General features: G+C 36.3%; 1 protein-coding gene across 1 annotated transcript; it reads right to left on the bottom strand.

Moving 5' to 3' along the window:
* Positions 1-786: 786 nt before the first annotated feature.
* On the bottom strand, positions 787-13,924 carry LOC137138106 (uncharacterized). Its single transcript, XM_067525038.1, has 9 exons — positions 13,396-13,924; positions 13,044-13,139; positions 12,456-12,560; positions 11,966-12,061; positions 7,153-7,248; positions 5,185-5,289; positions 3,614-3,697; positions 3,202-3,264; positions 787-879 (listed from the first exon to the last, which is right to left on the bottom strand). Exons 1-9 carry the CDS (start codon positions 13,438-13,440, stop codon positions 787-789), a joined length of 783 nt encoding a protein of 260 aa, XP_067381139.1. The 5' UTR covers positions 13,441-13,924.
* Positions 13,925-13,934: the final 10 nt, after the last annotated feature.

The raw sequence follows: 13,934 nt of genomic DNA, 5'->3' as shown, positions 1-13,934 counted from the left end.
AGACGTACTAGTTTTCATCCACTCACAACACGGTGCTCAGTGGGTCAGTCTTACCTGGGTTGTGTTCAGTGTCTGAGCTCTGATTGGCCACGTTGGTCTCAGTTTTCCACTAAAGGTTCTGGGCTTGAAGTTGGCTTCTTTCCATCTGAAAGGGAAACACACACACATTAACTTATATTAAGTTATATAACAACTTAATATAAGTTATATAATAAGTTGTATAAGTTAATTAACTTATGGCATTATCATTATCTCATAGCATGAACATTATACAAACAGCTTCCACACAAGAGACACATTTTATGTTTGTACTAGTTGTAACTTCCTTCCAGGCTTCTCTAGCTAACAGATTGCTGTTAATCTTTTCACAATAATTTGATTTTATTATTGATTTGCAGTGTTCTGACAGAGAATCTGATCAATTCTTACCTTGTTAACTGACAAGGTAAGAATTGTTGGTTAGAAATGCTGCAAAGTTCTGAACAATTTTCTGTTCACAACTTTCATCGGTTTCAAAATTTTCAATAACAACTGCCTTTTGTTTTTTTATTACAAAAGTGGAAATTATTTATTATCTTCTAAGTGTGAATATAAGACATTTAAAAACAATGTTTATCAATACAAACTCAATTACCAGTTATGTGACATATGACATAGTTAAAAAGTCAATGGCAGTGGCTCTTAAATTATTCAAACATTTATTCAGGGTCTTACATTCGCTCTCAACTAGTTATAAGAATTATTTTATGGACAGGTAAAAAAGAAAGATGCCAGCAACAAACTCATTTAGACACAAATATTAACCTCCTTCTTCTTTTCCTCGAGCTCCTTCTTTAGTTTGTCCTCTCTCTCTTTCCCACTCTGTTTTTCATCCTGGAGCTGTGAGAGACATGAGAGAGACACTGTCTTTTAACAAAAACGTTCATGTCTGAATACATTTGTATTTCTGACTGACTTGATCACAGAATTAAATAAAAACAGTACATAATAGTTTAGTTCAGGTTTAATTAGTATTTTAGTACATTTATAGAATAAAGAACAGCAAAGGTTTTTGAGATAGTTGGTGGCTGTTGTTTTTATTACTTTAGCAGTAAATATGTTAGAGATAAAGTTAAAATTCTGATTTTAAAGTAGCAATAAAACTTGGCTGGACAGTGTTGGAACACAGTGTTTCCAAACACTGTTTAATTTGGTGCCCCCCCACCCCACACACACACACACACAGACACACAGACACACACAGACACACACAGACACACACAGTTTGTATCAAGGTAATGCAGAGGACCTCCAGCCCACGGATTCAGACTTCCATTACACATGTCCATATACTTACGACCCCAATTCCAAAAAGGTTGGTGGTTAAGGTGTGTGAGGATCTTGGACAGGAATGGAGGTAAAATGGAGCATGTGATTGAGAGGTGGATTGGTGCAGGATCAGCACTGATACAACATTGGACTGAACTGTTGTGGTGAACAAGGAGCTGAGCCACAAGGCAAAGATCCTAATTTACCAGCCAGTCTATGATCCAACCCTCATCTATGGTCACAGACTTTGGGTAGTAACTGAAAGAATGAGGTTGTGAATAGAAAAGGCCAAACTGAGCTTTGTGAGTAGAGTATTAGGGTAGAGCAGGGGAACCCAATGCGTCGATCGCGATCTACTGGTCGATCGCAAAGGTCGTGTGGGTAGATCGCATGGAATTAACAAAGTAGACGTCAGCCCATCATCCGTCCTCACTATGTAATTTGTCACTGATTGACGTAGGGCAGCCAGTCTGACATCTGACTTTTTCTGACACATGGGTCACTGCACATGCATACAACTGCACCAAGTGCTGCTAAACTCTAGCAAGCTAGCGAGATAAACTCTGGACTATGTTTCCTGTGCAAGTCATCAGAGTAAGGTGATGACAAAAAAAATTGTAGTTGTATTGTTCAATATGGGTTCATGCAGTTATGCAAACTACACCAACATGTATTGTGTATATACAGAATTCTCATTATATTCCTAAATAAATACATGTTTTGTATTTTTATAGTAGGTAGAGCATTTTGACTTGGTCATTTTATAAGTAGCTCACAAGCCAAAAAAGTGTGGACACCCCTGGGCAAGAGTTAGTATGACACTATGATACTTGTACTTTATTACTCTAAATTAACACAAATAAATACTTCACTTATGACTTTTTCATCTGGATATTAAAAGTATTAATCTCTCTCAGTTTTAGATATTATACATGAAGCCTTGTCTTTATTTACACTTAATCTTCCTTTACTCCCTTTAAAGTTTCTATTACCAGTAGAAAATCATGGACGACACAAACTATTTCTTAGGAGTCACAATATCTAAAGTAGTGATACACAGTGAATTAAATGAACTAAATGCCACGTTAAGTTAAATATTCAATAAAGCAAAAAAGAGACATTTAAAGATGAACTGAAGATGAGAAAGTCTGAACATAAATCAGTGTCATGTGGAGAATGAGATGAGTAAACATGTTATTTGAATTCAGAAAGTTAATAATGAGGAAATAAACCTCTTTGAGCTGATTCTTTAATGTCTTCACTTTCTGTTTTTCTTCCTGAAGCTCGTTAATGGTCTTAGTTAGTTTTCCCCCCAACCGGGACAGAAAAGAGATGAGGAGAAAAAGTTTTACAGATGAATTAAAGAAGGTTACAAGAGACTGAACATGATGGACATGAGATTTACAGTCAGTATTTTCTTAATTAAAAACTTTTGATTTTTGATTTTGTTATACATTCTGCATGTGTTGGTCGGCACCGCGAGGGAAAGTGCTGTGTATAGGAGGAGCCATCACAATGACCAGCCAATGTTGTGTGATCAAAATAAAACTTAACTATCTCTGTTGTCAGGGGTAGCTGTGAAATGGTTCCTGTCACACAGCTTGAGGAACTTGGGTCTTGTAGTGTATGAGTGTTCTTTGTTTCACCCGCCATTTTGGACAGTTCACTCCCATATTAACCTTCTAGCACCCAAGCTAGCTGATTACTGTAGTTCAGCTAAGTCAGTTAGTGTTAACTTCAGCTTCGTTGTCTCCTATAAGTTGTGGGTTGCTACAGTATTTTCTTAATTAAGAACTTTTGATGTTGATGTGAGAAAAGATTTGAGTCATTCTGTTGTGACTTCTGCTCAATTAAGTTTACTCCTGCAAAATCAAGAAAACATAAAAATCAAACCTCTTTATTTTTGTTGTCCAGGTTCTTCACTTTTCCCTCAAGCTGTGTCTTCTCTTCCAAAAGCTGATCCAACCAGCAGCAGACATGAAAAGAAATGTACTTGTTTAAGTGCAAATACAGTTTGTTGTATAGTTCATTGTGTAACTAACTTCTTTTTGCGATCAAATCAAGCTGAAAAACATCCTGTTCTATCTATTCATGAAATAAGAGAAATTCCAGTAGCATTTTACAGTAGATTAGTGAGAAAACAATGAAACTTTATTCAAAGTCTCAGATTTACCTTCATAATTGTTTTGATCATCTTAGTCTCAGAAATTAAAAATTAAATTCTAAAAGAGTTCCGGTGAAACACTAAACAACACTGATCTTAGTGTGTGTGTGTGTGTGTGTGTGTGTGTGTGTGTGTGTTAACCTTGTTGAAATCCTCAGTCTTTATCCTCAGTTGATCTTTGGTCTCCTTCAAATTCTTGTCAACTGCATCTTTATTCTCCCTCAGCTATAAGACACATAGATTTTTATCATTCAACAAAGAACTTGTATTCAATGTATTCTTGTATTTGCAGTAAGTCTCTAAAATACACATTTGATGTTGTACTGTCTAATGAAGTTGGCTTCATCAGACTGACTGGAATAAGTGTGGGGGCATCTTATACTGTAATAGATATAACTCTCAATTAAACTTAGAAATAGTTCACTTTCAACTGTTTCAGCAGGATATTATTAAGTATCATCTCTGTCCATGTTAGGAGCTTCATAATAGTAGAAATACTTAGAGGTAAAATGTTATTAATAACCAAGTTATTAACATGTAGGAAAGTTTCTAGTAGCAGAAAATCTGATGAAAACATCAACCTCAAGTGTACTTGTTACAGACAATGTACATGTTCTTATAAAATAAAGTAAATCTGGGTTAAATACAGCTGAGATACATTTAAAGATGAACTGAGGGCAAATAAAGGCTGAACATGAATCAGTGTCATGTGGAGAATCAGTTGAGGAAACATGTTGTATGAATCGGTGAAGATTCTCATTCATCCAGGGTTGATAATCAGAAAATTGAATCATCTTAACTGCACTTCTTTTTTCTTGGTTAGAAATGTTTTGCTACTTATTCAAGCAGGTTCTTCAGTCTGAATAAAAGTGGCTAGGGAACCTAGTTTTATCCTCCAGAGTTGGCTTCCCAACCCACTGGTTCAAGTTTAAACTGTTCCTGGTCTCTTCACATTCACTCTGCTTCAATAATCACCCTTAATCAGTTTCACCTGCTCTCACTCTTCTGTTTATATACCTCCTCAGTTCCTTCACCAAGCTGCCAGATTGTCTGTGTTCTCACTGTGACTTTCCAGCCTTCATTAAATTCATCATTGCGCTCAACGGTTCGGACCAAGTTACTTTTATTGACCTGACTCTGCCTGTCACTCTGGTTTGTGAGCTTCCTGTTGACTCTTTGTTGGATTTTGATTACTGTTATCTGTCCATGAAGAGTCAAGAGGATCACGAGCCCTTGTAAAACACGTCATTGTAAGAAGAGGATTTCCACACCATGTCTATGTGTTAATCATGCCATGCACATGTTTTCATCAAGCCATGTGATTATCTGCCCACTACTGTATACAAAGCTAAGACAAGTTTCCATCACATGTTCAATAGTTGCCTGTATCAGGTATCAAGGACTTCTCCAATATTCACTGAAAGGATTCTCATGTAAGCCAGTGTTGTGAACCAAGTTTATGTCACGAAAGGAAATTATGGAGCTGAGGGATAAGGGACTATTCTTGGCCTAATTAACCTTGTTTCTTTTGGAATATTGTCTCTAAAGGGATTTTGGATTATTTTCATTGCAAGGATTAGTGATTCACCACAGCTACGTTCCACACGTTCAATACCAGGCCTGCCTCTGTTACAGATCCAGACCACTACTGAAGTCCATTTGACATAATTCAGTCTGTCATCTGATTTCAGAAAGTTAATAATCAAATGAACCTTTTTGTGCTGTTTGTTCAAAGTCTCCAAGTTTCTCTCAGATTTCTCACTTTTCTGTTTTTCTTCCTGGAGCTGGTTGTAGGTCGTAGTTAGATTTCCCTCCAACTGGGAGAGAAAAGAGAAGAGGAGCAAACGTTTTACAAATTAAGGACAGTTACATGAGACTGAACATGATGGTCATGACATTTACCCTCTGTATTTTCTTAACCTCTGTTGATCTTGATTTCAAAACAGTTTTAAGTCTGTTTACTTGGGTCACAGTGTTTCCCATGATTTTTTTTTCTTTTCCACTTTCTTTGTATGAAGAAAATGCAGAGCAGGCTACAGATTCAGATTTACTCACTTGTTTTGATCATGTTAGACTTAAAATATTATAGTATATAATGCTGTATGAGGCCATTATTTTTTTCCAATGAAAAAAATGTGTGTACAAGTGTCTTAAACTCGTCAGTCTTTATCTTCAGTTGATCTTGGATCTGTTTCAGCACTTTATTGTTCTGTGAACTGCCTCTTTGTTCTCCCTCAGCTATCAGACAGATGGATTTTGATCATTCAGCAGAAAGTCACACTCTGAACAAACCTGTATAAATCTGCACTGTGCAAATACCAACATAGAACTTAGACATGTTTTCTTGTATTTGCAGTAAGTCTCTAAAATGACACATTTGATGTTGTACTCCCTAATTTATTCTCTCTAATGAAGTTTCTTCATCAGACTGTGACCTTCAGCATGAACTGGGGCTGTTTGCAGTCCAGTGTGATCCAGCTCCAAGTCTGAGGTTATAGTTTTCTGCTGGAAAATCGTGAATTGCAGTTGAAGTGTGTGAAGATCTTGTACAGGAATGAAGATTGGTGCAGTATCAGCAGTGATACAACATTGGACTGAACTGAACAAGGAGCTGAGCCACAAGGCAAAGATCCTAATTTACCAGCCAGTCTATGATCCAACCCTCATCTATGGTCACAGACTTTGGGTAGTAACTGAAAGAATGAGGTTGTGAATAGAAAAGGCCAAACTCAGCTTTGTGTGTAGAGTATTAGGGTAGAGCAGGGGAACCCAATGCGTCGATTGCGATTTACCAGTCGATCACAAAGGTCGTGTTGGTAGATCACATGGAATTAACACAGTAGACGTCAGCCCATCATCCGTCCTCACTATGTAATTTGTCACTGATTGACGTAGGGCAGCCAGTCTGACATCTGACTTTTTCTGACACATGGGTCACTGCACATGCATACAACTGCACCAAGTGCTGCTAAACTCTAGCAAGCTAGCGAGATAAACTCTGGACTATGCATCCAGTGCAAGTCATCAGAGTAAGGTGATGACAAAAAAATTGTAGTTGTATTGTGCAATATGGGTTCATGCAGTTATGCAAACTACACCAACATGTATTGTGTATATACAGAATTCTCATTATATTCCTAAATAAATACATGTTTTGTATTTTTATAGTAGGTAGAGCATTTTGACTTGGTCATTTTATAAGTAGCTCACAAGCCAAAAAAGTGTGGACACCCCTGGGCAAGAGTTAGTATGATACTATGATACTTGTACTTTGTTACTCTAAATTAACACAAATAAATACTTCACTTTTGACTTTTTCATCTGGATATTAAAAGTATTAATCTCTCTCAGTTTTAGATATTATACATGAAGCCTTGTCTTTATTTACACTTAATCCTGCTTTACTCCCTTTAAAGTTTCTATTACCAGTAGAAAACCAAGGAAGACACAAACCATTTCTTAGGAGTCACATTATCCAAAGTAGAGATACACAGTGAATTAAACCAACTAAACGCCACGTTAAGTTAAATATTCAATAAAGGAAAAAATCTGGGTTAAAAACGTGCAGCTGAGATACATTTAAAGATAAACTGAGGATGACAAAATCTGAACATCATGTGGAGAATAAGTTGAGTAAACATGTTATTTGAATTCAGAAAGTTAATAATGATCAAATGAACCTTTTTGAGCTGATTCTTCAATGTCGTCACTTCCTCCTCTCTTTCCTGTTTTTCCTCATGGAGCTCGTTGATGGTCTTAGTTAGTTTTCCCTCCAACTGGGAGAAAAAAGAGATGAGGAGAAAAAGTTTTACAGATGAATTAAAGAAGGTTACATGAGACTGAACATGATGGACATGAGATTTACAGTCAGTATTTTCTTAATTAAAAACTTTTTATCTTGGTATGAAAATAGTTTTGAGTCATTCTGTTGTGACTTCTGCTCAATTAAATATAATTCTGCAAAATCAAGAAAATACAAACATCAAACCTCTGTGTTGTTGTTCTCCAGGTTGTTCACTTTTCCCTCAAGCTTTTTTTTTTCATGCAAAAACTGATCCAACCAGCAGCAGAGATAAAAAGAAATGTATGTGTTTAAATGCAAATACAGTTTACTCTATATTTCATGAATGTCTGAATGAAGTCTCATGTAATTAACTCTTAGTTTTGTGATTAAATGAAGATGAAAAAGCTCCTGTTCTTTTAGCATTTTATAATAGATTTGAAAGAAAACAATGAAACTTTATAAGTTCCATATTTACTCTCATAATTGTTTTGATCAACTTAGTCTCAGAAACAAAAAATGTGAAATGTTCAAAACAGAGTGAATACTTGTTACAATCACAGTATATGGTCTTATAAAGTATCAGCAGTGATAAAGACATTGTACTGAACTGTTGTGGTGAACAAGGAGCTGAGCCACAAGGCAAAGATCCTAATTTACCAGACAGTCTATGATCCAACCCTCATCTCTGGTCACAGACTTTGGGTAGTGACTTTTTCTTGGTTAGAAATGTTTTGCTACTTATTCAAGCAGGTTCTTCAGTCTGAATAAAAGTGGCTAGGGAACCTAGTTTTATCCTCCAGAGTTGGCTTCCCAACCCACTGGTTCCCACTGGTTCAAGTTTAAATTCAACGAGGTACTGTCAGGATCGCTAACTTCACTTCCCCATTCAGGCTTTTATTTTGCAGCCACTTCCTGTTCCTGGTCTCTTCACATTCACTCTGCTTCAATAATCACCCTTAATCAGTTTCACCTGCTCTCACTCTTCTGTTTATATACCTCCTCAGTTCCCTCACCAAGCTGCCAGATTGTCTGTGTTCTCACTGTGACTTTCCAGCCTTCATTAAATTCATCATTGCTCTCAACGGTTCGGACCAAGTTACTTTTATTGACCTGACTCTGCCTGTTACTCTGGTTTGTGAGTAACCGCTTCCTGTTGACTCTCTGTTGGATTTTGATTACTGTTATCTGTCCATGAAGAGTCAAGAAGATCACGAGCCCTTGTAAAACACGTCATTGTAAGAAGAGGATTTCCACACCATGTCTATGTGTTAATCATGCCATGCACATGTTTTCATCAAGCCATGTGATTATCTGCCCACTACTTTATACAGAGCCCAGACAAGTTTCCATCACATGTTCAATGGTTGCCTGTATCAGGTATCAAGGACTTCTCCAATATTCACTGAAAGGATTCTCATGTAAGCCAGTGTTGTGAACCAAGTTTATGTCACGAAAGGAAATTATGGAGCTGAGGGATAAGGGACTATTCTTGGCCTAATTCACCTTGTGTCTTTTGGAATATTGTCTCTAAAGGGATTTTGGATTCTTTTCATTACAGGGATTAGAGATTCACCAGCTATGTTCCACACGTTCCTTACCAGGCCTGCCTCTGTTACAGATCCAGACCACTACTGAAATCCATTTGACATAATTCAGTCTGTCATCTGATTTCAGAAAGTTAATAATCAAATGAACCTTTTGGTGCCGTTTATTCAAAGTCTCCAAGTCTCTCTCTGATTTCTCTCTTTTCTGTTTCTCTTCCTGGAGCCGGTTGTAGGTCGTAGTTGGATTTCCCTCCAACTGGGAGAGAAAAGAGAAGAGGAGCAAAAGTTTTACAAATTGAGGACAGTTACATGAGACTGAACATGATGGTCATGACATTTACCCTCTGTATTTTCTTAACCTCTGCTCTTGAGGTCAGAACAGTCTTGAGTCTGTTTTGACCTGTGGTCAAGCAAGTAAAATCTTTACTTGTATCACAGTATTTCCAATGATTTTTTTTTTCTTTCCTTTTCCACTTTCTTTGTATGAAGACAGTGCAAAGCAGCCCACAGATTTAGATTTACTCACTTGTTTTGATCATGTTAGACTTAAAATGTTAACTTACATAATGCTGTATGAGGCCATTATATTTTTCTGATGAGAATAATGTGCAGTGTGTGTACAAGTGTCTTAAACTCAGATAAAGACAAGTCTTTATCTTCAGTTGATCTTGGATTTGTTTTAGCTCTTTATTATTCTGTGAACTGTTTGTTCTCTCTCAGCTATCAGACAGATGCATTTTGATCATTCAGCAGAAAGTCACACTGTGAACAAACCTGCATAAATCTGCACTATGCAAATGCCAACTAACATAGAACTTAGACATGTTTTCTTGTATTTGCAGTAAGTCTCTAAAATGACACATTTGATGTTGTACTCCCTAATTTATTCTCTCTAATGAAGTTGCTTCATCAGACTGTGACCTTCAGCATGAACTGGGGGTGTTTTACCAGCCCAGTGTGATGCAACTCCAAGTCTGAGGTTATAGTTATCTGCTGGAAAATGGTGGATTGGAGTTGAAGTGTGAGGATGTTGAACAGGAATGAGGATTGGTGCAGTCTATGATCCAACCATCATCTATGGTCACAGACTTTGGGTAGTGACTGAAAAAATGAGGTTGTGAATAGAAAAGGCCAAACTGAGCTTTGTGTGTAGAGTATTAGTCTAGACTTAGTATGAGGCTATGATACTTGTACTTTGTAAAATAAAACAAATACTTCACTTTTTACTTTTTCATCTGGATATTAAAAGTATTCATCTCTCTCAGTTTTAGATATTATACATGAAGTCTTGTCTTTATTTACACGTAATCTTCCTTTACTCCCTTTAACGTTTCTATCACCAGTAGAAAACAATGGAAGACACAAACCGTTTCTTAGGAGTCACATTATCCAAAATAGAGATACACAGTGAATTAAACCAACTAAATGCCATGTTATGTTAAATATTTAATAAAGGAAAAAATCTGGGTTAAAAACCTGCAGCTGAGATACATTTAAAGATGAACTGATAATAGAGGTGACCAGACACATAATTTGATATTAACCTCCTCCTTGTTCTCGAGCTCCTTAACGGACACATCCATGTCTGAATACATTTCTGATTGATGGGATCAGAGAATTCAATAAAAACAGTATATTGTAGTTTAGCTCAGGTTTAATAAAGTACAGCAAAGTGTGTTTTTTTTGGGGTTTTTTTTCTTTTCTTTAGTCACAAGGTGATTCACTATTTTTATTACTTTAGCAGTGAACATGTTAGAGATAAACTTGTCTGGACAGTGTTGGAACACAGTGTTTCCAAACACTATTTCCTTTATTGTTCCTTTTGTTGTCCGTCACCTATCAGACAGATGGATTTTAATCAGTAAGTATAGAATTTGTATTCAATGTATCCTTGTATTTGCATTAAGTCTCTAAAATGACACATTTGATTTTGTACTATTTAATGAAGTTTGCTTCATCAGAATAAGTGTGGGGGCATCGTATGTCATTACTCTTAATTAGTAAGAAAAAAGTGATGAACATCAACCTCATGTTTATAACTCATTTAGATTATTTTGCAAAGATTAGTTTTGACTTTGAAATGAAAACATAAAAATAACTTTAAATGGATCATAGGTAGAAACTAAACTAAACTGAGTAAGAATTTCTAAAACAATCAGCATCAGGTAATCAAAGGAAAAATTAACTCTTTAAAGTTTGTTACATTTATAAAACTGAACTGTAAACTATGGTTGTGATGACTTTGTGCCGTGACACCACACTGGTTAAATCAGACACTTAATAAATTACACAAATAACACAAATGATTTGACTGCAGCTTATTAATTGTTCTCTGGGAGACAGCTTACCTGCCTGAAGTACAGAAAAATAAAATGTTACATTCCATCTCCTTATCAGGGGAAAGTTCAAATGTTTAAATGGTAATTTGTGCCCTGAACATTACACAGCAATACTCTGCTGCAAGTTGTCCATAAACTAATATAAAATATTTCAACACTTCAGTCCAATGATATTTGTCATTTTACTTTTAGTTAAACTAAACATTTAGTAATGTTTTCAAGGTGGCTTCAGAAAAAGTGCAGCTGTGAGACATTTAAAGATGGACTGAGGACAAAAGAGGCTTTTATTTTAGTATTTTGTCCAGTGTGTAACTATGGTTTCTGTATTTGCCCCTGCACTACTCCCCCTCATCAGCTGAGGCTTCCTGGTTTTCCAGCTGTTCCACATCACCCATCATCACCCATTCATTGTCTGTGTATTTAAGGACTTGTTTTTGATAGTTTTTAACGTGTCATCGGTTGTTGTACTTGTTCTGCCTTGTTGTCTTCCCTTCTCTGACCACCAGCCTTGACATCTTTATGAGTTTGTGCATTTAGGGTAGACTTGTTTTTTAGTATTTCCTCCTTGGGAGTGACTTTAGGTTCGTCTCTAGGTTTGGTTCGTACTATAGTGGTGTGATTAGTTATCGTTTGTGACTCATGTTCTCTCAGCGTGCTTAGAGTAACTGTATTGAGCCCTTTTGTTAATAAAGTTGTCTTGATTAATTGCACTATGAACATGTGTCCCAACTCCTGCATTTGGTTTCACCTGTTTATGGTTTTTAATAGTTTAATGTGGAGAATGATTCGAGTAAAGATGTCATGTGAATGTATAAATCGAATTAACCTCCTCCTTTTTGCAGTTGAGCTCAATATTCAAGGTCTCCACTTCCTGTTTTTCCTTCTGGAGTTGGTTGATGGTCTCAGTTAGTTTTCCTTCCAACTGAGAGAGAAAAGAGATGAGGAGCAAAATTTATACAGATGAATTACTGAACATGATGGACATGAGATGTACAATGAGTATTTTCTTAATCAAGAACACGTGGTTCTAGATTTGTTTTTGACCCCTGCTTTGGATTTAACCTTCATTCATTTCATCTGCTCTAAATACTGACTTAACTCTGACTTAACTGTGTGAACACTTGTTTGATATTTGTCATTTTATGTTCAGCCAAACATTCAGTAAAACTGCAAAATGGATTTTAAAAAAAGTTCAGCTGTGAGATTTAAAGATGAACTGAGGATAGAAAAAGGCTGAACATGAATCAGTGTTGTGGAGAATAAGTTGAGTAAACGTGGTATCTGATTGTTGAAAGTTATTAAGGATCAAATTAAACCTCCTCCAGTTGATTCTTCAAGGTCTTCAAATCTTTCTCAGCTCTCTCTCTTTTCTGTTTTTCCTCCTGGAGCTGGTTGTTGGTGTCTTTTATTTCTTCCTCCAGCTGGGAGAGAAAACAGTTGAGGAGCAGAAGTTTTACAGATCAGTTAATGGTTACATGAGACATGATGGACATAAGATTTACCATCAGAATTTTCTTAACATCTTTTGATGTTGTTGTGAAAACAGATTTGAGTCATTCTGTTGGGACTTCTGCTCGATCAAGTATAATCTAAACTACACTGAGTGAAAATAAAAGACATGAATATGACACAAGACATCACAGAGAAGTAAACACAAATTAAATTTTTTACATTTTCAATAAGTAACAGTTCAATAAATACACAATAAGATTATTCGAGTTGAGATAAACAGAACAATTAAAGAGTTTTAAAAAGTAATATGTAGTAATTTGGACATCATAGTGTATTTTTATAATGTCTTAGAACATAAATACAGATATAAACCTACAGATGAACCAAATATTAAATGAACACAGACTTAAAGGGAAACTGGTGTCTACAGAGAAATTATTTTGTAAAAAAACCTCCTGTTTCCTAGTTTCCAGCTCGTTATTCAGGCTCTGAACTTCCATCCTACTTCGTTTCTCCTCACGGAACCTTTTTGTGGAGACGATCGGCAACTTAAACAGAGACAAATCAGATTTTTAGTTTATATTTTAACAATTACTAACACTGATCTACTCCAGTGTTAAACCTCTGCAGTTCCATCAATTAATCTTTAACCATATTAGTATCAGACTTCACTCTCACTATCAGTGTTTTTCAGTGCTGCACATTTGTGTGTTGAACTTTATCTTCTTGTGTTACTTTGGTGAACATCTATTTTCTATTTGACTAAACTGTTGAGTTCATACCATGTGGTTTTCTATCACTTACCACAGAGGAAGAGGACCAGGATGCAGCAGCTTGGCGTCTTCCCATCTGGGAAGACAGAGACAAATGAAAAGAGACATTATCTGAACTATTCCATCATTTGACTTTAAAGGTTTCCTGAAGAATTTTAACCCTCCAGCACCATTTTCTTTGAGTGGGTCCATAAATTGACCCCCATGCAAACTAAAATCAGTTTCCTGTTTCTTCTGTTGCACCTAAAGCTCCACAAACCTCTGATTCTTTAACTGAGACATGCAGCAGAAAGATGGAAGTAAAAGTGACAAATTAAATGAGAATCCTAACTGGCTCCATGGTTCCATGTCTACTGATCTGGTAAATCATTTGTATAATCTCTGCAAATATTTAGAGCAAGTGCAACAGCAGCCTGGAAACAGGTGAAAGGAAAATAAGTTACAAGAACATTCTGCAAACTGACACCTGTGTCTTGGTCCTACTGGTCTTAAATGTGGGGTCTTTGTTTGTGGGTAAATTAATGTAAAACGGTTCATTGTTAGAACACTCACACACACACACACACACAC

Source organism: Channa argus, chromosome 12, assembly GCF_033026475.1.
Source record: "Channa argus isolate prfri chromosome 12, Channa argus male v1.0, whole genome shotgun sequence".
Classification (NCBI taxonomy): Eukaryota; Metazoa; Chordata; class Actinopteri; order Anabantiformes; family Channidae; genus Channa; species Channa argus.
This window is presented reverse-complemented; position numbering and strand designations above follow the sequence as displayed.

What these genes read in the sequence shown, in the direction of transcription:
- LOC137138106 (XM_067525038.1), bottom strand. Translation starts at nt 13,440, where the DNA reads ATGGGAAGACGCCAAGCTGCTGCATCCTGGTCCTCTTCCTCTGTG. An exon ending in TGAAGAATCAACTGGAGGAG is followed by an intron (nt 12,062 to 12,455) that starts GTTTAATTTGAT and finishes TTTCTCTCTCAG; the next exon opens with TTGGAAGGAAAACTAACTGA. An exon ending in TGAACAAACAGCACAAAAAG is followed by an intron (nt 3,698 to 5,184) that starts GTTCATTTGATT and finishes TGTGTCTTATAG; the next exon opens with CTGAGGGAGAATAAAGATGC.